At 35.5% G+C, this 25841-nt stretch overlaps 1 protein-coding gene across 1 annotated transcript in view; it reads right to left on the reverse strand.

Moving 5' to 3' along the window:
* Positions 1-3377: 3377 nt before the first annotated feature.
* Positions 3378-25841, reverse strand: part of UBR3 (ubiquitin protein ligase E3 component n-recognin 3) — a 79705-nt gene continuing 57241 nt past the window's right edge. Inside the window, exons 27-34 of the mRNA XM_056496449.1 lie at positions 19468-19568; positions 13114-13238; positions 10491-10598; positions 9864-9974; positions 8862-9038; positions 6869-7078; positions 5182-5321; positions 3378-4569 (exon numbers count right to left, since the gene is read on the reverse strand). Of these exons, the coding sequence (XP_056352424.1) occupies positions 4452-4569; positions 5182-5321; positions 6869-7078; positions 8862-9038; positions 9864-9974; positions 10491-10598; positions 13114-13238; positions 19468-19568 (1090 nt within the window). The 3' untranslated portion in view covers positions 3378-4451. The remainder of the gene's footprint in view (positions 4570-5181; positions 5322-6868; positions 7079-8861; positions 9039-9863; positions 9975-10490; positions 10599-13113; positions 13239-19467; positions 19569-25841) is intronic.

Consider the following 25841-nt stretch of genomic DNA (forward strand, 5'->3'; position numbering starts at 1 on the left):
TTTAAGAAACCCTACATGCCTGCATTTTATATGATGTGTATGTTTACACCAGCATTGTTACCAAGTACATTGTTGCAGAGTTGAGATCAAAACACCAGCTTCATATTGAACTCTCTCAAGAACAATGGGAAATTGTCCTAGAAAAAGGCAGTTTCTCTTAGGGCCTGTGGAGATACTTGGAAAAAATGTGAAGTTAGTTTTAAATTTTAGAAGCTGATGTGTGACAAATCTAAATGACCAGCACCATAGAGCACAAAAGCAGCCACTGTCTCTACAAACTAATTTTCAAGCTGTGTCCCGCTGGCTATCTCTGCAGTAAGTACCCTGAGTAAATGCAATTTATTTGCAAAGTATTGCTGTACAGTTGCAGAGGGCTGTCCAGCTGGTTTAGGCTTCTTTTGTTGTGCAGCACTACACAAACAAAGCAGTTGCATATACAACATGGAGACAACAAAGGCATGACATAAAGGAGAACTCCAGTTTTTCAAGGAAACAGAAGGAAAGTAACACTTTTCACAGCAAACTGTATTAGTGCCTTCAATAGCAAAGTATATTTCTTGACACCTGAAAAACAAAGGCTCATTATCTACTTTAAGTATTTGCCAGTATTACAAGTAATCCCTGAGAACATGTTGTTCTGATTTGGCAAGTGCTTCAGTATGCACTTGCATTCTACATTCAAGTGTGACCCATACACATCTGGTCACCAGATTTAAGGCCAAAATGTAGAGACAGTAAATATTTTAACTATATTTTTCTCAGTATTTGGGATTAAGAATACTTGTTTTTTTCCAGCTCTAATCTCTGAAGGTTATCTTGCTGTGTTTTAACATTAAAAATATAATCCAGCCATAAGGAATAAGCACAGCATAATTGTTTTCAATCAAAATTATTTAAAAAATTTGTAGTAATGAGTCAAAGGTATCCTATAATGGGAAATGTATTAGACATTGCAGTAGGAAAAGAGGCAGGGTAAGCTACAAGGCTGAACTCAAAGAAGCTGGGACTCAGTGTAAGAGAATGTGCAGGGAAACTACATGCCCATTTGAGAAAACAAGTAGGGCTTTGGGCACTGTGTCCCACCAAAAGGAGACATTGATCAGCCCATCAGTACAGATCTCACTGCAGTGAGCAATCTCAAACAAAAAAAAAAAAAACAAACTCAACACAAATTGTCACACAGAGCCAGCCTTGTCTGATTGCATGCACTTCCTTATATGCTGTGGTTGGTTCTTTTGAGCTGTGAACTTCCAGCATTGGCTCAGGTAATTCCTGTGGGTTTCTTTGCAAACAGCTAATTCCATTCTCATCTATGTTAACAGACAGGCTCCATTCATCACTGCCCCCACCTCTAAGAAAAGAAATTGAAAAACAGGACTGCAGAATCTGGGTTGGATGAAAATTAGCTAGAAATCATATCAAGATCACCACAAAACTCAAGTCTCCTCTGGCAGCTATGCACGCAATGTGAACTGATCTCATGGGATTCTAAGTAAAGAATAATAATTGTTGGATACTGGAGGAAAATATATTTTCTTTAAAAGAAAAATGTAATTCCCTTGTGAAATACTGTGAGTTATATAAGATTCCTATTGCAGAGGTGATAAAAATATTCATTAAAAATTTCAGGACACCACTGAAAAAGGAAAGATGCTGTTATCCAAAGGTCAAGGCCAAAAGAAGACTGACTGTTCCACCAAATCTCTCAAAGGTCAAAAGAAAAGAAAAAACTTAATACAAAAATATTACATTCATCAAATTGAAGTAATAGTTATTCCAAAAACAGACTTGACAGAAAAGATCAAGCAGTTTTCCCAGAAGCAGTTTCTCAACTCAGCAATTTAACTTTAGCAGTTTGCAGCAGCAATGTTGGAATAGCTGGAATACACTTAAGCACTACTTTAAGTGCTGTAGTTATGAGTAAAATAATCCAAATTACTATTGCAAAATACATGACTGTAAGTAACAAAATAAAATACATACCAGGTTCACTCTCATTGCAAAGTACTTTGCATGTGTAAGATTTTAACATTTAAATAACTGCTGGCCTATTGTGTAGAATTCAGTGTCATTTTGGATTACTGGGGTAGAAAGAAAAAATTTCATGAACACATAGATTGACAGTAGACTTTTATTAACATATCTTACAATGCCAATTATTGTATTCCTAGTTTTGTACTCTTCTGATGTGTTATAAAGATTGATTTAGAATCTACAGTAATGTACTGTACTTAAATGATCATTCATACAGGAAATCACACCAGAACATTTGAGTAATACACGCACACACCACTCTAGTTTGGACCTGTTATTTTTCAAGGTTAGCTTAATAAAGTAGGATTTAAAAAGTTATGGGGGAAATAAAAATTCTTGTTTAGCAGCATGCAAGGATATTCAAGTACAATTTTTCAACCAAGTAATTTTTTGTTGTTTTTAAATCAACTGGTGACTAATTCACCAGTACTATAATAACCACTATGAAATATCCAAATGTTAAAGTTAAGGCTAATAGTTCTTCTTCACATCCATATGCACAATCAGAGAACATTCTGTTTTAAATAAAACACAGTAATCAAATTCTGAACACATTATCTCTTGTAAATATAGCATTGGAGCTTCAAACTACAGATCACTCAAGTTCATGAGCCCTGTAATATTGTTATGCTGGCAATGTAAAGAATCTTTTTGCTCTGTAACCACACTTACAAAATGGCCTGATATTCTTAATGAGCAATGCAAAAATATCACAGGCAGAACTTATAATACAGTATCAAAAAAGTAATATTTTGGAAAAGACACAGCCATTTAGTTGAGTAATTCTAATCTTACAGGAAGTACTGTAATACTTTTGAAATATATATATAATTATATGTATGTATAAAAAACAGTATCCTTTATTGTAGGGTTTTTCAAATTGTAGGTATCCAGAAAAATTCATTGTATTTACTTACTTTTCCTTCGGTCTGTTCTTGATTGCTACACAGTCATTTTATTTCCCCTATACACTTCTTACTAAATAATGATTTTCTCTGGGGAATTGTTTTCTTTGTATATGTGGCTTTACTATAAGATGTTTTTATTTTACACACATAAATTTTATTTTACAAGCAAGCTGTGGAAGTAAAAACTACCAGGAACTGCTTGGTAGTACTGTATGAAATAGCCAACAAATGTCCAAGACTTGTGAAAAACAATAGTAGCAATATATTACATATCAGTATTTGACTATAATCTTTCCTACCTACTCACACAGTGGGTTATAGCCCAGTCATGCCTCTTCTCATGAATTTTTTAGTCCTCTAAGCATAAACTGTTTTGGCATTCATCCAGTGAGGCTGCACATGCACTGGTAGCTCATCTTGGCTACTTCTGTTGAATTTTCTTTTTTTTTTTTTTATTTTTCCTTTTTAGGAAACCAAGCAGAAAGAACAGTGATCACTTTAAACAAATAGAATATTGTGGAACTTCCTGAAATGACAGTAAAGATACAAAGTAATGTTTCATTTTTAGAATAGCCTGCACATTCCCAATCCAATCATTCTGAAACATACATCTAGGTTTGGAATGATACACAGGCTTATGGTTGTTATGCTTGTAACTGGGATCTGCTATATTTGGTACCATACACATTCCCTATATACAGCAATTTATGTACGTTATCATTAACTATTTATTCAACTGATATGAAAAAAAGTAAAAGTCCTTCCTGGAAAAAAACATGAAGACAGAATGTGTGTTCTGGATTACATGAAGAGCAGTAAGATACCTATTTTATAGCTATTTCGCTCACTTATGGAGAAAAAAAAAATGAAGTTCCTGAGAATGCGTAAGTTTTCAGTAATGCCTGAAATTTCAAGAGGTCTATTTCAATAGACCTCTATGAGTGAAATACTCTTTAAAATTCAACTTTCAGACCAATTATTACCATGCAGTCTCACAGTCATTTTACAGATCTAATTACGAATGCCTATGAAGTAAAAACCTCAAGCCAGCACAAAAAAGGCAAAGAAATTTTATCCAACATACTTAGTAGATGTAACAGACATATACACCATTTCAGCAAAAATTGCTAAAAACTCAACTCCATGCACAGGAAAATAAAACTCAGACAGCTACCCCTGGAGCCTCTAAACAACTCCAAGTCAAATTTGTGCTTCTTAACAATAATGGGCTTTAAAAAACACAAGAAAAATAGACTACTGAGTGCAATAAGATTGCTCACACCATTTTGAGGATTTAATTTCAATTATTGTATCATTCTTTAGTAGCAACAACAGCTCATTTTGCACAGATTTCACATGTTGACAAAGTTCCATTTCCCTTTTATGCCCACACCCGATTCCCCCCCCCAGCCAAGGAGATGAACTCCCATTCAGTTAAAGCTATTGTCAGTCAAGATGCATTCGTTCATGGTAACAGCATGGTGTGTAGATGATGATGATGACGATGATTTACAAGCCATTATAATGTGGCCCCCATCTTTTATTGATATGATCAAAAGTATGAGACACCCACTGCTGTTCAAGCACTTTGTATCTTTCCTTGCATATGTATAGGGGTTTACCACGCCTGTGAAGGGGAAAAAAAGGGAAGAAGAAAATAAATGGTTAATACGTCAAGTAAATGGAAAGATGCTTCATTATACAATCAACACAATACTTATACAACTCTTTTTGCAGGGTAAACATTCATTTTTATTGGTGAGGGGTTTTCATTTTTACTTCTGGTAGGGTAACTGCTGGGACTTCTCTTCCTCACACTGTCTAGCAGAATCCAGAAACCATCACCTGTTTTCTCAGTCATGTAGCTTGTAAGTTATGCTCATCCCCTACACTGGAATCCAACTGCATTGTTTGATTAATAGCCAAACAACAAAACTGAGAGATAAGTGCTTTCCAACACAACACTCAGAATTAACCGTATCTGGGAATGGCAACATAGTAATCTGTCTGCTGGGTTCCTGGTGTAACTCAATGATCATGATTACACCACCTCTGGGTCAAAAAATCCTCAAAAACCCAAGACAATAAAAGTCAATCCAAGTTGCAATAAATGGGGATTTTCCATTTTTCCAGACAAGGAAGGTAGAGATCTATTATTATCTGTTATTGCATGTTACAAGACAAAGTTGATCTACACAGAGGCACCAAAAATGAAACACAGTTGTAATGAAAACATTACCTAAGATCTCTGTCTTCTTCACCATGTGCATCAAGATAAACAGAGCCCCAAAGGCAGAAACGATGGCCTCGTATGATGATGATTACAGATGCATTAATCAAAAGGAATATTCCTGTCCCAGCTCCACAGTTTTGAGAATGCTGTAATGTTACGGGTGTAGAAAGGCAAGAGCACAAAGACTCTGTTAATATCTGTCAACTTTGTAACAGAAGAAATTTTAAAAATAATACTTTGTTTTGCTTCAAATAACATGCAGACATTATTTACTGAGAGATAGTTTGCCAAAGGATAGCCTGCCCCAAAATTCTCCATGCAAACTAGAATTCAGTGTCTTATGCTGCCATAACACCTGCATATAAAAACGTTTCCCTACTCAAAAAGGGAACATATTTGTTATCATGTAAAAACTGAATTACAAAAAATAAGCAAAAATATTCTGTAAATACTTTGAATTTGTTGTTGTATAGCAAACTGTATAGGATTACCAAATATTTTCCACAGATGGCAAAAACAGGAGAAAGTATTTAGAAAAACTTAGTATTAAGTCTTTTACAATAGTCTGTATTGTTAAACATTTGCTTTCTTTATCCATACTCAAAGATCTAGTCTATGGCTCTAAAAATATAGTAAATTTTTTTTTAGGGATTCTTGCTTTGTTCAATATGTCATTCATCTGTATGACTAGCAAATCTATATTCGTAAATTCATTTTAGCAATTAAAAAAATGCACCATTCCTATATGGTTTGATTACAATTAGAAGCTATAATATCATCATCTACAACAAAAATTAATTAATTTTATGGATTGTTAATTCCTTTTTTTATAACATTCTGTTTTCATGAAGCTTGACACCTTAAATAAATTCTACTGTAAATTTTGCCCAGCCCTTTTTCTTTCACCGTATAAGCATTATGAGAGAGAAAGGTGAGTTCAAACAATTTCAAGACAGTCCAAAATCTCTCTGATATTTTTTGCCCCATTTATAAATATCTCTCTAACAAATTCCTCTCACAGTTTTGTGAAGTCCATATAGTTCAAGTCTTCCCCTAACTGCTCAATGGAAGTAAAGAGAAAACCTATGAAAGCAAGCCTTTATCATAGTCTGAAAATCAATAACAGATGTCATCCGACTCAGGCTCCTGCAAGAACTTATATATATGCTGACTAAGAAACTTTGCTACTGAAAAAGTCAAAGACTTTCAATCAGCAGCTATGTAGTTACAGTCTGTAGATCTCAAGTAGGCAGTTGGGTATCAGAAAATACTCAAATCAACCACACACTGATTTTCTATGTACTTGGAAAGCAAGGAAACAAAACAGAGGAAAATTAAAATAATATACGAACATGGATGTAAATAAATTTCAACAGGCTGTGAATCAAAACTATGTGTCAACACAGTGGCTTTGTAAGACTTTTACAAAAAGGAGAAATAGGTTGCTGTGCAAGTAAATTGCCCTCCAGAATCCAGTCTAGGTCTATCCCTCAGAAATAATCACTAAACTCTATCACTGGGAGTTAGACTAGATGACCCTTCAAAGGTCATCCAAGCCAAACTATTCTGTGATTATATAAACATGATTATATAAACCCATTTTGAAAAGAAATCCATCAAAACTGAGCAATTGAGTTAACTATCAATGAGTGTGAGAATCAATTACAGAATTTGAATTAACTCTCTCTCTTACCAGTACACATTCACAGTAGCTCTGTTGTTTACAGCATAGTCCTTTCAGGCACACAAAAGTACCACAAACTAAGCAAACAGCAGGATCTTTAGGAACCTTGGTGCAAACAGAACAAGTTTTTCTGTGATAATACTGAAAAATGGTATTGTAATTCTCAGGCAACTGAAGGAGGCGTGGCAAGTCCCACTTAGGTTCCTGGATAAGCAAAGCCTACAAATAAAGTAAGAATAGATATCAGTTCTGTGTACTTTTTAAAGAATTTGTATTGTCTAAAAAATAAAATACCAAATAAAAGAAATATGCAGTTTAAATATATAATTTCTTTTGCATTTCACAAATTAAGAAGTCAAATGTCACCCTGTAATAATCATCTGCTCCTGGCTGATCACCCTCCCCAACTGCATTCCCATTTCATCCTTTGTAACAGGCACAAAATGGACACTAGCCTCTTCCCAAGGATGTTTTCTAAATGTGACTTATTTTAAGTGCAAAAACCCTCACAGCTAAAAAAAGAGGATTAAGAGTGATCTACAGGAAAGACTCTCACTCCCTGCACTAAGTTTGTTTGGCAATATCAATGTGTTACTCCCAAACCCTGGCACTGATTATGAAAGCTGTCTCCCAGCTAAAATTTAGACTCACACTTTCAAAAACAGAACTAAAGTTAGGCTCTGTAAATTATATTTGAAGACATCAAAACTGTATTGGACACAAGCCTTTAAGAAGTTACCAGAACTCACAATTCTTGATAAGACAGGCACTACCTGCCTCAAATACTGCTTTGAAAAGCCTAACTCTTCTCAATTTCTCTTAAAAATACTGTATAATTTTATGTTGGGGTTTTTCTGCTTGGTTGCCTGCTGGGGGGGGGCGGGAGGGGGAGTGGGTTTAAACAGCAATATGTTTTCCTTCAATGTAGTAATTTTTTTCTGTGTCTATAATTGATGGGCATAGTGGTCAGATGGGATTTTTCTTGCCAGGTCCAAATTTTTTTTTAAGAGTGTATGATCTTGAAACCTAAATTGCAAAAAAGAAAAAAAAAGAACAAAACAAAACAAAACAAAACAAAACAAAACAAAACAAAACAAAACAAAACAAAACAAAAAAAAAAAACAAAAAAACAAAAAAACCACAAAAAAAAAAAAAAACACAAAAAAACAAAAAAACAAAAAAAAAACAAAAAAAAAACCAAACAAACAAAACAAAACAAAACAAAACAAAAAAACAAAAAACCCTGCATTTGTACCTGGTTACTTTCCAATCATGGGAAGAATGTTATCAATTTCACTGCAATCTATAATATCTAACAGATTAGCAGCAACTGTATTTGGAGATTAATCTGGGTATTCAAATTTTCACAGGAGCAATTGAGTTGCAGTGAGTGGCTTTTCCCTGACACCACAGATTTAGGAGAGGGGAACTTGAATTGTTGAGATGCAGCTTTGTCATCAAAACAAAGCAGTCATGTTGAAACATTTCCACTTCACAACTGATTATTTCAGTTGCACTAACTCAAGTCTTGGTATCATTTCTTTAACCTTCAGAGAAAATGTACCATCTTTCATCAGTAACTCTGAAATAGATTTTTAACCTTTTCATCTTTTTCAGAATTGCAACTGAAGATGCAATGTTTTACAGTAATTTAAAACAGGCAAGGAAAAGTTCTGATATGTATTTTCTTAAAGTTTCTATTACCTGCCCTTTAATAGCTACAGGTGCAGAAGATCAACACACACTTAGTACCATGTAAGGATAGTGTTTCTATATTCTGTCTCCAGCAGTCATAAAAACCACACAAGTCTTCTTATTCCTGCTTTTAGCCAATTCAACCCACACCCACTTACTAGTATTTCCCATTACAATTTCACTCTCACTTACAAGTTATAGTCTCAGATCCCTATACAAAGCAACAGTATATGTGCATAATGAATCAAGCAATAAATAGCTGCTTCCATATCATGACTATTTTGGAAAATATAATTTTGCTACATACCTTCACTTGATCTGGATGTCTATCCGCAAATGAAGCCAGTTCTGAGCACCACTGTGATATCATGTCAAATGCTGGCACTGGCCAATCAAGACAAGAGGCACTGGTGAACTGATGAGCTGACTGAAAAGATGGTAATAGACCCAGGCAGCTTGCAAGAACAGTGAATTCTTCATCTTCCTTTTTAGGGATTAAATTAGAGAAGTTCAGATTAATACCTAGACTCTCAATTTTTAAATAGTTTATTAAAATATATATCTAGTTCAATAAAAGAGTATTCTAGTATAAGATGCAAATAGTCATGCTTAGTGACACAGGAAGGTTCAATTTTACCAGATAACTTCAAATTGGACTCTTGAAACAAAAAAATTGTCAGATAAAAACCCCAAAACCAACCAACCAACCAACCAACCAAATTTAAAACCTCAACCCAAATGAAATCCCACAAACAAAACAGAACCACCCCACAAAAACCACAAATGCAAAAAACAGAAACAAAACAAGAAAGCCCTGAACTCCACAGTAATTCTTTTTCTGTTTAGCTCCCCAAACAAGCTAACAGCTGTTTTACAAAGGACATGATGAGGCAAGGAAAAGAAGGAGCTGACCTACAGTAAACTCTATTTGAATTAGTCATGGAACTTAAACATAATTGTCTGCTGATGCAATGTCTTTGAGAATGAAGTATTAAGAGGCATTAAGAAAATCAGTACTGAATTCCATCCTGAGTGGAATTACACCATCTCTGCAAATACTGCCCAAGTTTTAAATATATGTTGGTATTTTACGAGGCAAGCACCTATGACCTAATTAAATAAGCATGACTTTGCTGAAGCTTAACAACATAATACCATATTTTTTAAAACTGCAGCGCTATAATATATGATATTAAAAACAAATCTTAGGATAGAAAATGTATATGATGAAAAAGACACCTTAAAGTTCTAATTTTTGATCTCTAGCTTTTATATGGAAACGTTTGAGTGTGCCCCTCTCATTCTGTACCTGACAACTAGGCAAATCCCCTCCAAAGAGATGGTGCTGAAGAAGGCTTGTGATCCTGAGGAAAGGCAGGCAGAACTGCTGCAGATAGCGCTCTACAGAATCCGGATTTACCTAGGCAAAAGGAGTAATTACTAAATGCTGTCCCAGGTAAATTACCCAATTATCCCCTAAGTATGGAAACTCCAATATGAACCAAGTAGTTTTTTAAAGCATATTATATAAACAACATCAAACATAAAATCCAAAGGCCAGCATTTCACTAATAATCTGAAATATCTCTGTAGGTTTCCCTCCCCCTCAACAAATGGGTTTTCTACTTAAATATTTACTTTTCCAAGTTTCTGAAAGGTCTTTCGTACTTATGATTAAAACCCATAGATATGATTAAAACCTGTTAATTATAAGAAGTATGTGTCAATAACTTTCTCAATGTGGCACTGACCACATCTGATATTATTAAAAGAAAGATGTGCACAGGCAAACTGTCCCAAAGAGATATGCTTTGATCTAGAAAATAAAAAGAGTTGTACTGCAAGTGTTTAGCAAGATCAGAGAAAAATCATTATAACAAGGCAAAAAAACTTCAAGGGGACATGCTCGGTAAATTTTCCAGAAATTTGCCAATACCACTGCTAATTCTTCAGTCTCTCCTTCTTCATATATTTTCCCCTTAGAAAGTTCATTAATCACATGACCCAGCAATACTTCCCAAGATTTTTCTCCACTGGATGTATTCTGCAAATGAGAAGAAAAGAAATCCAAAAGGCACTGGTTATAAAAAGGAGAAAATATTTTTGTAACAGCAACAGCAATGAAGAATATTTCCTTTTTATCAACACATGAATTTTGACCTACAAGAATACATAATGCTTAGAAAAAATTAAAAACAAATATATAATTTTACAGAAAGGGACTGCATTTAGCTCAAGAGTGAAATGTGAATTGCTACTTGAATTACATATGCTCTACACTGCTTGCTTTATGAAAGCACTTGTATAATGTTTGCATTTCACATTTTTTCTGTGAGTATATAAACACTTACTTTAAAACTAGAAAGAGTCACTTCATGGATACATCTTGTTTTGACAAAATTTGAATTCTAATACAAGAATTTTTCTAAAAAACCAATTTTTTAAAACATAGCAACCAGAATGAATAACAAAACACTTGCTATATATTTTAAGTTAAAATGAACCTATCAGAAAGTACAAAATTGCATGTGGAATGAACAATGTCTACTACAGATTTAGTGTAAAGAATAAACAGCCACATAGCTTTGTGCCATAGCAATTACATTTAAAGGCAACACAGAAAGCCTTAAGAAATAGAAGACAGTATTCTCATAAATATTTTTTTTCAAGTCAGAATAAATTCTGCCCTGATGACTGGATAGGAATTTTGATTTCTGTTAGTATATTATCAACACAACAAACAAGGGAGTGAGACATTACTGTGATTCCTTAAAGAAACCAAGTACTTCACCACATAGTGACATATATAATTAATCAGTTGGTTTCTTTAGTGCATTTTGACATCAACTTTCACTCTCCATTTTAGATGGGGTCTTCACCTTTCACACTGGGACCACACACTTACTGTTTATGCTTACAATCAACGAACCAGAGGGCAACACACTTAATTCAGCAGCTAAGACAAACCTTCTTTCTATGCTATTCCTGGAAGTTTACTCCACAGGAACTTACAGTGTGATTCCTATGACACCATAACTCACCTTGGAAAGATAATGAGGGTGAATTTGAGTTTCAAAAGTACAATATCCACCTTTCAGTCCCGCTGAGAAATTAAACTCTTCATGTTGTTTATCATTTGACATAAATATAGAGCAAAGACCATGTTTAATGTCTGGAATACTAAGCTGTAATAGATTTACTTGGCACTATCCACAGACAAAAGTTAAGTGAGGTGTGATCTGTGTAGTCATCCCAAGATTAAAATGTCAATCTTACCAGCAGGGAAGAAAAAGCCAACCTGATCCATATGTTTTTAACCACTGGGGCTTAAAGAAACTTTAAAGAAAGAACTTGGATTTCTAAATTAAAAATTAGCTTCCCTCGTGACATGCGTGAGGATGAGGGATAGGCTCAAGAAGAGAAGAGCAGCCAAAGGGCTGGGAGAGAGGAACAGGGAGCTGTGTGATTACCACTGGCCTGAGTGCTTTAAACTGCAAACTTAAAATTATGTATCGCCTGAGAATCACTTAAGTAAACAATGAAAAAACCCAATCACTAGCAACAATCTCAAGCAAATGTCTTTGTATTTCTAAGAAAATGACATTATATTGAAAGAAGTGGTGGATGGGGACTGAAGTACTGTCCAGTGGTCCCCATGTAAAAAAAAAATTGTCATAGTAGCAGGCCAGCAGATAATTTGCCCTTAAGATCTGGAATTCTGACTGACCAGTATGACAAATTTAAGTTACATGTGAAAAGGCAGGTCATGCTTCTCAGTCTTCATTTCATTTTACATCTAAGGCCCAGCTGTTGTATAAAGGGGTAATACCCATTTCTTCTCCTGGTCCCAACACTTCTATCCTTTCCTTTGGTCTGACACTGGCATTCTCCTGACCTTCTGGGAAAACCAATCTGTGGAGTAGAAAGTTAACTGAAGGATTAAATGAATGCTGGTGCTAGTGCAGAGAACTTTATCTTTGGTGGCAACTGGCATTCAATCAGCTGAACTGAAATGGAAAGATGTGTTGTCACTTTACTTGTAAAGGCTACCAAAAGTCAAGGAAACAATAGTGACAAATTTCCTTCTCTGTCTCTTCATCACATGAGCACTCTCAACCACATAGTGAGAGAAATTTATATAGCTAGCCACAAATAGCACAAGCAAGTTGGAAAAGTCAAGAGGGCTTTTTCTCCAACAAGGCTGCCTGCTTTTCCTGTAGAGAAATGCATCAGATCAATGTCCATGCTTTATACAGGAAGGCTCCAATTTCACAGAAAGGAAAGCTGCATTTACTAATTACAATCACTGCAACAAAGAAGAGACTGAAACTACAGACTCAAATCTGAAACTCAGTTTTGGAACTAGGTATTAATTGTGTATTAGGTATTAATTTTAAGCCTCATCATGTACAAAAACCTGCAGAAATTGCACACACAGAAACAAAATACTGGATTTAGAAGCAGAAGCAAATTATCACATGAAAAGCAGAAGTATCTGTTACATTCACACCAGAAATACTTAAGTAAAATTTTATAAATGTTTTAATAAACTAACCAACCTTTTTGAGAGCTCCTGATTCTTTCCATGCCATCCGATCTTCAGCACTGCATTTAACAGAAAGTGCTGCCAAGGCTTGAGTATACAATAAAGTGAACAGCACTTTTATAATGCAGGTGAAATGCTCTGTAAAACAAAGAAAGTAATTTTTAAACACTTGGTATTTTTAGCAAATATAATAATTACAGAGTCTCGAGTTATGGAAATGATAATTCTGAAATGAAAAGCAAGTGCTATACAAAAAGAACAGCCCCTCAAAACATACAAAACAACTGTAAACACAATATAACTATATTTACTGGCTTTCAGAAATGACTTGACAGCCATAGCGAACAGAACAAGTGCCAGGCAAGTAATTTTCCACTGTTTCTTATGTTCATCTTAATCCTGACTAGCAGTGACTTCATCCTAGTGGCCTGGTGATACTACAGAACTATATTTTGTCCAAAGGTTACATCAAGTTAAGCTACTGGTTACTGTAGATGTAAGCAAATGCATATCCTACCATCTCTTATGGCTCCCATCAGGGGTGACACTCATACAAATATTGGAAGAATTAATTTTTTTTTAAATCACCACAAGAACACCTAGCATATCAGTTTCTAACCCTTCACTCCCAGATATGGATCCAGCCATAGAAGATTTGCTGCAAAACACTCTTGAGGGAGTACCTATTTCCTGGACCTCACACGAATTCAGAAAAAAGACAAAAGGCAGACTGGCATTTACTGTATTTTCAAAGATCTTAATGATTTTTTTTTATATATTTAAAGAACTATTTCCTACAGCTGGGCTGCAAGAGAAAGGTTTTGAATTTTTTTTGGGGAAGCTAGAAACAGAAGCAAAATAAGACTTTCTAAAATGGAAACAGAAAAAAAATAAAGATCATTCACTGAAATAAAGATACTGAAGCAGTTATTTTTTATCTTTTTACTTTAGGTTCTATTTCTAGTCCCAAATTATCTAGTTTGTTTTTAAATCAAGGCAGATCAAAGAAGTTTCTATCATCACTTACACAACTCCTTAAGCATAAATGTAACTAATATATATCTAAAAAATGTAGAAAAGAATTAGGGGTTTAAGAAGTCCTGTCAGGCTTTGAAGTCAAGAAAACAATTTTATTTACATAAGCACCTCACAAAAACTGGGTTAAATCCATTCATTCTTCCCAAAGGATTTAAATGAGCTTCATATGCGAAAATGAGGAAGCCAGGAAAATTAAACACCTTGCTTCTCCTTTCCTGCATCTAACATCAAAACCCACTACTAGATTTTAAAATATACACAGCTAAGACTTAAGTACATAATTAAATTTGTGAATTAACAATTGTATGTTAATCTATGTAACAAGTGTTTACAAATCAATGCAGACATGAATTTTGAACATTTTTAATTCAACTGAGTATAAGCTTATGTGAATATAAATTATAAGCACAATTTAAGCATCTAAAAGATAATTTGCTATTACACAATTAAAAATTTACTTTTCTGTATTATCTTCCTATGGAGCTTGTGTTAAACATGAAAACGAATGGTCCTGTACTTCAGCCCCCCATTCTAGAGCAGGCAGCAATATAATGATACTTCCTCCTCACATTTTCCCAAGAGGAGGGTTCACCAGATCCCACTAGATCTTGAGGCCATATTTTTTATCTCTGCTGAAATCTCAATTTTCTTAGTAATCCTACCCCTGAGGAATAACAGCAGGGAAGCTTTCGGGAAATTTCCTGGGACTGAAATCTACAAGATGAAACCACACACATTTAGAGAACTGTAAAAATTGCCTCTTTGGCCCGAGTTGAGAGTTTGTAATCACAGCTAGAATCGAACCCAGGTACTGAGCTCTAACCCCTCAATGGCAGATACCAACAATACAAATCAATTTCATCCTGAGACAAACAAATCCACTGCATGTACAACAGCAAAGGCACCAGCCTGCCACTGCCTGCTCCATCTTGTAGCTCTGCTCAGGAGATTGCAGTGCTCAACACTGGGTGTCTTTGCACATTTAAAAAATCTGATTTTTCCTAAATAGAATTACTCTTTGTCCCCATTCCCCCCTTTAATACTAATTATTCAATTCACCTGAAATACGTCTAGCCCATATTATGTTTCAATTAAATGAATGCTTTTGTATTTACTTACATGTATGTGACTCATAAATTACTATGAATTACATTTTTGGAGAATCCAGAATTGGAAAAAACTGCACACTCCCACATCTGGGTCTTGAATTTTGCACAAAGTTTTTGGTTTGTTTTTTGTTTTGTTTGTTTATTTGTTTGTTGTTTTTTTTCCCTTAGGAAGATCTCTCAGAGGCCACATGTGTAATGAACACCAAGGCTTTTCCATAGCCATAGAAATATCCCAGGGGAAATATACTAAAACATCAGTCACTGCATCAATTATCACTTCATTACTACATTATCTTTTAAAATGCCATATATTTGACAGCTGTAGGTACCTGCAATGCTAGAGCTGTTACATTCTTGTCTACTGCAAAGAGCAACTTAATTTGACTTCCTGCAGTGTGCTTGTAGGGGCTGTGTGCTGTTCTCCTGCTGTCCCCTGGGGCAGGCTGTGCTTTTGCTACATCATCTTCTCAATTTAATAATTCTAAAGTTTGCAAGTATGTGAAGTAAACCACGGAGCAAAGTTCTGTGATGACAGAAGGAATCCACCAAGAGAACAAGATGCAAAATTAAGGACATAGGGACTTTTTTACTAAATTTAGAAGGAGATCTTTGTATAAATAACCTTTGAAAAATATTCTTCTTGATCTAAAACACAACTTCAGAACAAACGGAGACAGCACTGAACTTCAGATAATTCATGACGGGTATATTAAAGTTCCAAGATACAGATAAATATTTGAGCTTCCACTTTGAAACAGGATACTATTCAAGCTGATTACATCCATACTATATTTAGTCAAGATCCTTATCCAATCATTGGAAAAAAAGTGTTAGTGTTCATCTGAGAGCTGCTTGCTGCACTTTTGTTGCATATCAATCAAACTTTATAAAAAAAGAATCTGTCACAACATGCAGATCAGCCTCTTCAGCAGCTGAGCCTAACCAGCAAAAAAGGAAAAGGCGTTGAATTTAGGTTTTACACCAGAGACGAAAACCTTTCCCAGAGTCCATAGAGGCTGGTTCAACTCCCAAAAGGAGCTTTCAAGCTGGAACACATCCAGCATTCCTAAATCACAGCTGTCTCACAGCAGCCCTGCAGACCAGTCACAGCAGTGCCAGGCTGGGGAATGAGAGCTGCTGGCAAGCGCTGCTTGGCCCTGCCAGCATCTGGGCCACTGCTGGCCCACTGACCACCACTGCTCTGCACCCACCAGCCTCAGGCTCACTTCTGTTCACACAGACCTTGGTTTTTAAACACTCTGTATCAGTATACTACTTTTTACATTCAATGTAATGCAGAAATGGAAATCACTAGAAGCTACATTGTAGTTCTAGAAATTTGTACATAGGGTCCAAAGTCAGGTGGTGGGAAAATAAAACTTCTTAACTTGGTAAGAAGAAAGAATGTCCAATTTCAATTGAATGACTCCAATATGCAAAAACTGTGTTGCAGAAAGGACAGGTGTGGGAGAGTAAACTGAATTCAATTTACAAAGACAGATCTAGGTTTTGATAACCATCAAGCCACTCTCTCCGTTTCTCTACCCTATGATTTGCTATTTTTGTAAGAAAGGAGCTGGAAGCAAAATCGTTGTTTTGTATGGAGTGCCAATTCACAACACCATGAACACTCCATTCTCTGCACAAGAACTGCCACAGAATTGAAACAGAAATTCCTATGTCAATTATTACGCATTTAGCCCTGTACAATTTAAAAATATTCAAGCAAAATGCTAAACATTTGAAGCCAATAAAAGTTCTGCCCATGTTCTAGTGTGAAACTCAGAAGAAAAAAGGTTTCACAAATGGTTTTAGTATCTTAAACATGTTTATTTTGCTTGCTACACTATACAGAGGTACAAGTATCACTCATCCTTTCTCTGCAAATTGGTTAATGCTTGTAAATGCTCTGACCTCCACCACAAAGTTTTATCTGCAGCAGTCTTCTTTCTCATAGGTTCAGATCAATTTTCTCTTCTGAATGAAGAGGCTGAACAGTAATGACATTTTTATTGCTTTAATCTATGTCAGATTGAAAAAGATACCAACACCCATCCAACAGTTAATAGGGTAGTTAATGCAATTCCCAGTCTGAATTTAAAATTAACAGTTAATAGGAAAGTTAATACAATTGCCATCTGAAGGGCAAGAGATGAGATTTTGAGTCCTTCTTACAGAGCACTCTCTATTTTTAAAAAAACATGGTGTAAACAAAAAGGATTTTAAGTACAAGCTTGAAAAATGATGTCATATTTGATGAAGGACACAATGCAACTTACTTAAGCCTATTGTTAAAGGAATATACTGGAAATATCTGTCAGCACACACAGGCATCCTGAATGCATCCCAGTGTACAGCCAAGTCCACAGCTCCCACACCCATGACAATGGCAAAGCAGCACAGACAATTCAGGAAGCAATGGGGTCAAACAGATTTTGTTCACCCCTATCGCTGACCTTGTGCTTACCATGACATTTCACAACCCATTTTACCTTAATTATACCTCATTGCTCTACAAAGAATGAATAATATTGATTTTGACTCTGTGACCTACACACTCATTGTAGAAATTCTAAAAAAATTTGTTATGACTTATTTTTGTGACCACTCTATACCTCCAAACAAAGAATTATGAAAGACTATCTTTTCATTCTGCCTAACCATTTTGATGAAACAAAAATTAGGAAGATAAATCGCAATTTATTTCCAATTTAATGCTTCACAGATTTGAAGTAGATACATTTATTTTCTTTCTCCCACTTGCCATTTCCCTCTCAACTGCATCATACAATAAACATAAGAGCAAAGACAAAACATGCTGCTGATGAGTCATTTTACAGGATTCTCCACAGAATGCCTTGCTATTGATTGAATGTTTTCTTTTCTAGGATAAAACAAACTTTCTTAATTGGTGGTATTCAATGCTTGCATATTGACTAGAAAAACATCACTGGTTTGTACTTTATCTTCAACATTTCCTTCTCTGAATTTCAGATGTTATTCTCATTAAACTTGTATTTACTGCCATCATACTATTTTGATTGAGTCCTTCCAATAGAGTTAAGTTAAACTGTCGTTAAAAAAAAGTACATTTTTGACAATAGTCTTCCTATGCAAAAGATTTTATTATTTTAGAATTTTCATATTCTAATAATCTTTTGGATATAATTAACCCATAAGCATGTACTTAATAATTGGATTGATGATACTGAAGGACTTTCCCTACCTAAATGATTCTATGATTTTATGTACATTGAATTGAAAAAACAAACCCACAATGTTAATGGATACACATAGAGGCACTTCAGCTGAATTTAAACATTCAGTACCAAGGACAGAACACCTCTTAAGGGGAAAGTTTCTACTAAGGTGTAAGCATCAAGAGCGGAACAGTTCCTGAATTCACCTATTAAAAAACTCAGCAGATATCAAAACTGCCACACAGATCCCACAGATATCAAAACTGCCACACAGATCCCACAGGAGATATTCTGTCCACTGTCAGTGAAACAGTAAAGTGATACTTGCTTTGCTAGTCCTCATTTTCAAATAAAGGCACAAATACTAATAATCAAGCCAGAGACCAGAGGGTCTGAACCCCTATTCTGGAACATACATTACCTATTAGCAAGAGGAACCAGGTTCAGCTGTTCCTTTTACACAGAAAAAAAATTTAGATTTTACAACAGTTTTGACCTGAGTACTGAAAATTTTACTTTTTAAATATCTATTTAATATTTATTCATAATTATACTGTATGCTGTCTCTATTGAAATTGTTTCATTACACAAATTATCTTCATATATGAACTCTTACATAAGACTGCTGCAATTTAAACTCTGAAATTCAAATTAAATTACAGTCTTTCAAATTTTTCACCCTTAGGCACTCAGTTCAACTTGAAGTATTGAGCTGTCCCTCTAAGCAAAAGATGAAGGTCAAACAAAGGACACTTTTCTTTCAGTAGAAATACTTTAAAGTTTCTGCTCAGCTCTTGTATCTTTAATGAATAGCTGACTGATAAGGTAAAAAGACAGGGAACACAGATAAACCTGTCAACTCAGAACAAAAACTTCTGTTCAATGCCACCTTTTGTAGATAAGGCAGAAACATTATTTTAGAATACAGAGTAGATCAGCTATGATTTACCATCCTGAGAACCATCATGAAAGCAGCTTCATCTACATACTAATTTAAATACACATATTTTTGTAACATACCTCTGTGCAATGGTTGAGGCATGGTTAAAATCTGGATAAGCAAAAGGGATGAGACATCTCTGTAAAGCACAGGAACTTCTGGCAGTTCTTCACTTACCAGCCTGGAAATAAAACCGAAAGAAAATCACTTCTGATACTATAAACCCATTTTTATATTTTATTTTGTATTTATTTTAAATAGTATTACATTTGATATCAAATTTACAGAAGCCTAATACCTGACAATTTGCTAACTGATCTCAATTTTAACACTGATCTCAATTCAAAAATTTAATGTTACTCATGTAATAACTCATGAGGAAATTACCATTTGGGTACATGATTCTGTTGAAATGTTTTAAAACATTCAAAGCTGCCTGAACTCATTATGTCTATGTAGAGAGTCAAGGAATATTCAAACAATTGAACTGTTTTCCAAAGCGTGGCATTTCACACCTAGACACGTAACCAGGTTGTAACAATAATGAATCCCCAAAATACATTTAATGTTACAGGGAATGCTCTTACTGGAAAACAGCTTTGAAAAGCTATTGCTTTCCTTCATGTAAAGAAATGTAGGCTCAAACATCCATGACAGGTGGGATTATGCAGTCTTATAGTCTTTATTAAACTCCCTGGATGTCTAGAAAGACAGCAAATAAGCACAGAGATAGTGCAAACTTTTCATCTATCCAGATTTACAGATGTAATATCAGCTTGTTTTCCTACACTAAAAAGCAGAAAATGCTTGCAGATAGGAGGTAGTTTCTAGATTTGTGTAGCAATATTCAATAAAATTCCAACCAACAGTATTCTTCAGGTTCAACAGCTGAGTCAAAAGGCAAAAAAAATCAAATGGTGAAAAATCATTCTTCCCTCTTTGATATGGGGCATGATGGAGATCTCAAGCAGGAGCAACCTGAGATAAAATACGATGCATACCCTCCCCTGTGAGCCTTCCCCTTCTGCACCAAACAGCTGCAAAGAGCTGTGTGGGTTCTTACTGCCCTTGGGTGCTGCTGAGATCTCTGCTGCAGGAGCCACACTGCAAACTCCTGGGTTCACTAACCCTCAATCTCCCAGGCAAAGCAGAGTCCTCTACCAATGGCCACCAGTGCTGCAAATGAACAAACTGAGCTCTTGCAAATCATGTACTGCAGAAGGCTGCCCACACGTGGTGGTATGTGGATGCATGCACAGGATCTTTAGTATCCTCCAGCAGCTTTGGGGATTCAAACAGTTTATCGTGATCCTGCTTTTGAAATAAGACTACACAGTTACTGATTTCCTGAAAACTCAGGCATCTCTCTACAGAAGGCATGGCCAGGAGCCATCCGTGATACAAATTTTAACACATGGAAGCAGTCATACAAGAGATTAAAAGATTATGATTAAAGTCATAAGGATTAGAAGAGCACTTATGGTCACATGGCTGACTGGTCTTGTAAAATGAAGTGACAGAAAACATGGTCCAACTGGTCCTTTTGAATTAATGAACCTAGACACCTACAGAATAAACACCATCTATAACCCTTTTGCTATAATCAATCATTCAATAAAATTATTGTTTCAAACAACTGTAAAAAAAAAAAAAATATATATATATATATATATATATATATGAGAGCCTTCTAAACAAAACCCAAGTATTCTAAAAATCAGTATATTGAATTCTAAAGAAGACAAAGGGGGCAAAAATTTGTATCACACTGCCAAACTTCATTTTCAAACTTATACAGATCATGAAGATACTCATCTCACTATGTCTCTCTAATTCTACTTTTACTTACAGCTAGTTCTACTTTATGGTCTACAACACTGAATTTAAAAATAACCCAACCCTCATTGTATAATGACTTTAAAACCATAGACATCCCTTAAATTACTTCTCATCTTTAATTCTTAAATAATATATAAACTTAGGAAAAATTTAATTTTGAACAACATTTTAAAAATCTGACTCCCTCCGGTCACATTTAGCCGAACACTTCTTTCTGACAGAGGTTTCAATATTGTTTAATAGTCATGTAACAATTAAGTCAAATACCAGTACTGTCAAAATTATTAAATGTATATATATATATACACACACACACACACAGAGAATACCATAATTGACTGGCAACATCACACATAAATGAACTCATTTGCACATGCAGGAACAACTGAATTACTTTTCTAATTTATTCAGTTCATAAGAACTGAGAAGCAAAGCTACATTAAATGTCAGGGGTTTAGATAAGCTGCTTTTGCTTACATCAAGTACTGCAGCACATAAAGCACTTAAAAACTGCTCTGTCATTTGTTAAAGAGCCTCAGAAACTTCTTCATTATGACAATGAAACTGAAATTACAAAACGTGTTTAGAAATGTGTTTTATGGAAATTGTCCATTCTGTTAATCCCCAATGCATCTATGAAAGCTTGATAAATCTGACTACAAAAACTTGTGCCATAGAAGCACTTAATAAAAAGAAAGCAAGTACAACAGCAAACAGGGCCAAAGTAATACAAAATGATTCAGATGTGTAACAGTTGTATGCTGAATCAATTTTTTAAAGGGAATTGGTGGTGAAAATAAACTATACACTGCAAAATGAACAGGGCCTAAAATGAAAAATGCAAAGCTCAGCTTTCTTTATGGAAATGACCTCTCCTCCAGCCCAAGGTAATTGGGCTGCACCTCTCTCTGTGCCAAAACCAGGGCTGCCTATCACATGGCAGCTAAGAAACTCTGCATCCTCCTCCTGAGAGCAGTCACTTTTTGGGAATGGATACAGAGAAATGGGAAATTCTGTTGTACTCTGCAATAAGCAGCATTTTGCTTATGATGGTTCCTTATATTTATGCTCCCCATTCCCTCTTCTCTCAACCAGAGACATTTAGAAGTTTTTGGTTGATGCTAACTCCAAGTAATTATAAAGGCAGAAATTCAGTAAGTAACGTAAAAGTTCTGAGCCTCACACCTCTTTGAACTGTCAGACACAGAAAATTTGAGACATGGGGATATAGGTACACCTAAACTAAGGCTTCATCAGCTAGGGTAAACTTATATTTTCTTCACAATTTTCAGGGTAAGAAGTAAAGCCCACAAATCCCAGATGGCAGAAAGGTCAAACTAATACTCAGCTTCTGATATTCACTGCAAGAAAGCAGAATTCTACTATTTATTCTGGCTGCAACCTTAGGATATAATCACCATTTCATATTTGCTCTTCATTGTGTCACAGAATATTTTACAGCAGGTCAGTTTCTCATCACACATTCACTGACAGTACTAACATTGGGCATCTCCTGTTCTCTTTTACCACAGTGCCCCCAGCAGTCCCTTGTCACCCATTCCCAAACTCATTCAATTTAACCTTTGTAAAAACATGGATTCCTTGCTTGACTTTGTTCATGCAGCCTGCTCAAGTTACATCAACACAGCCAAAGAAGATGGTGAGCTGTAGTGCAGGGGAAGGAAGAAACAGCCAATAGCAAATACTCCAAAGCTGGCACTACTGTCAAAACCTATGTACTGCAACATATGCCCTGAGAGACAGCTGGTTTCAGGCAGGATTTCTGTAGCATGGAATAGATCTCATAAGTCCTGTTGCATAAGTTCTGTCTGTTCTGTGTATGTATAGACCACCTCTTGCATAAACCTTAACTAACCCTGCTATCCCACCATCCTACTCTCTCTGTCTCAGAGTATCTTCATAAAAACTATGGGTTTTTTCTCCATTTCACAACAGCTTCTGTGATGGAGATGTGACTAAAGAGGTTCCTATGCACAGCTGCTCAGTCCTATCCCTGAGCTGCAGTTTGTTGCCCCAGTATGACACCATCAACAGTCTCTGAAGTGATCTAGCTTAGAATGAAACATCAGCGAAACACTGTAGTAAAAATAACCCAGCATTTCAGTTTATCATGCAGTTCCGCCCTCCAAGTGCTTCTACTGCAAAGATTCTTAATGTTTTACCAATCAATTCTTTGCTCATATATTCTGTCTGTCGAAAAAGACACAAAAATTTTAGCCTTCATAGAGATTTAAATTTCAAAAATCATGTATATCCTTTCATTTCATGTTTGTTTTTCCTGAAAGTGTGACTATTTGGACTAGTCCATTAAATTCACATCTAGGTTTAGTAATTATTGCCTCCAGCTGCTCCTTGCCTGCCCCCTGCCAGAAGCTATTATTCCCCCTCTGCACCACAATATTGTTTATTTGATCACTATTGAAACCAGTTCTGTCCCTAGTAGAACAATTTGCTTAAGTACAGCCTGTGGGACCAAGCACACATTGAATTTTGCAACATAAACTGCACAGGAGAAATCGTCTACTAAACCATTCACAGTTCACCAGATTTAGCTTCTTTTCCCCCCTCATCTTCCAAACAGCTCACATTATTTAGACCCTTTTTGATAGGCTATCTTCTTGCTCAAGATTTCCTTATTTCTACTTTACCTTGCTGAGGCTGCTTGAGCTTTTTCCTATCCTTCCTTTCAGTTGCCATTTTCAGCTATAAGGAGATCTAAACACGACTGCAGAAGACACTGGACGAAATTGGTGGTTTTGGGAAGTACAGTGAAGCAGCTCTGTGAGACTCTCAAGTTACTTTGAGTACAAGTTACTTTGATAGTTCTCCCAGACACAGGAAATCTAAGGCATTGTTTATGAAGAATGACAGCTAAGTTTTAGAAAACTAAGATAAAAATAGTGGGTTCTAGATGAGGGTACTTCTATTTGTAAATATTTATGCATATTTAAAGGAAATAGCTATAATTAAATGAGGGTGGGAAAAAAATGTAATGGCACTTGCAGAAAAAAATTCCACAGATTTTTACATGTGAGCAGGGATTTTTTTCTTTCCATTTTGAAAATTACCCTTTTAAATAAATGAAGATTAAACTAGCTTCTCTGGAAAACTGCTTTCAACTCAAATAATAATTTAAAGTGAAAATTAAATAGAAAAAGATAGTATATTGGTTTGAAGTTATTTTGCTTCTATGGTTTCCCTAAAGTTAAATTGTTTGGAATTACATTAACACAGTCAGAAAATAGAGAACTTTTTCTCTCACTGACATTTTTTCCCCATAAGTCTTTGCTTGAAGTCTCATGTGCAGGTCAGACTGATGATTTAGATGACTTGGTTAACTTCAAAGTGGCAGAATGCCATTCACATCTAATATCTGAAATTATCATTTCTCTACCATCCTCTTAAGCTTTTTCAGTCTTCAGCAGTGTGTCATCTAATTGCTCTGAGCACTCTTTCCTGTACCTGAAAAATCTGCTATTCTGTATTTCTCAAAAGACTGCGTGACTCTAAGAAGTGTGCAATCAGATCATACACACAAATCCTGTGAATACCGTCTTCAAGTCAAACTACCACTTCAGATTTCTGCAGTATAATTACACTCATTTTATGCTCCAATTTATACATGAAAAACATGTCCTCAAGTTGCCTCCTTTGTAGCAGTCTGGTGCCTGCAGACTAAGGAAGGAAAAACATTCCAAGGAATGAGCAAAAATATTCCAGCTCAAAAGTATCTGTGAATCTCACCAGTAAATTATTTCATGGCTAAATGGATGCTATATCAGTTGTAACTTCCTACAAACCATTTAGGACTTTGTGCCAAACCTGTATCATCAAGTCTGCCATGAAATACTGAAAACCAGTTCAGAAAACACAAGAACAGCTCAAATGCATCCCCAGCATGCAACTGTTTCTGCAAAGCAAGGCATTACAGACCTTCAGTACCATTAATTTCTAAGTGATTCAAAATATTGCCTAATGAAATCTAAGATACTGCACTTGAGCCTTGACATGACCAATGCATGGTGAACTCCATCAGCTCTGCAAGTCCCCTTTGTTAACAGCTGCTTCCAAAGCCAGCAAGCCCTTCAAATGCCAAAATGAGAAGTGCATGATCTGTTCTACAGCCATTCTGGACACATGATCTTAATTCTGCCTCATGTAACTCAGCCAACCACACACCAAATTTATTAGCATCATCCCACTGCTCAGTCTAGGTCTCAATCAGAATCACATGAAAACAGACCCCCAAAGCAGTTTGAATGAATGCTGAACAGCATAGGTTTTTAGGTTATAAAATGCTTGATGCTTTTTTCTTCTAATGGTTTATAAATTAATCTCTTTAATAACTCAAATAATCTAATGTTCAGTGCAAAAAGAAGCCTAGGTCCAAGAGAACAATAAAATCTTAGACTAGAAATGAGAACAATTGCTTTAACAGTCTTTCCAGTATGCAGCTAGGACTGTGGCATCACTATTCTAGATCAGTTTTTAAAATTGCATGATGCTTTCTACCTCAGGCTCCTAGAAACACTGACAAACACACAGATGGATAGGCACTAAAAGGACAGTCTTTTGACAGAATTGTAAGACACAA

This window comes from Oenanthe melanoleuca, chromosome 7 (assembly GCF_029582105.1).
Source record: "Oenanthe melanoleuca isolate GR-GAL-2019-014 chromosome 7, OMel1.0, whole genome shotgun sequence".
Taxonomy (NCBI): domain Eukaryota; kingdom Metazoa; phylum Chordata; class Aves; order Passeriformes; family Muscicapidae; genus Oenanthe; species Oenanthe melanoleuca.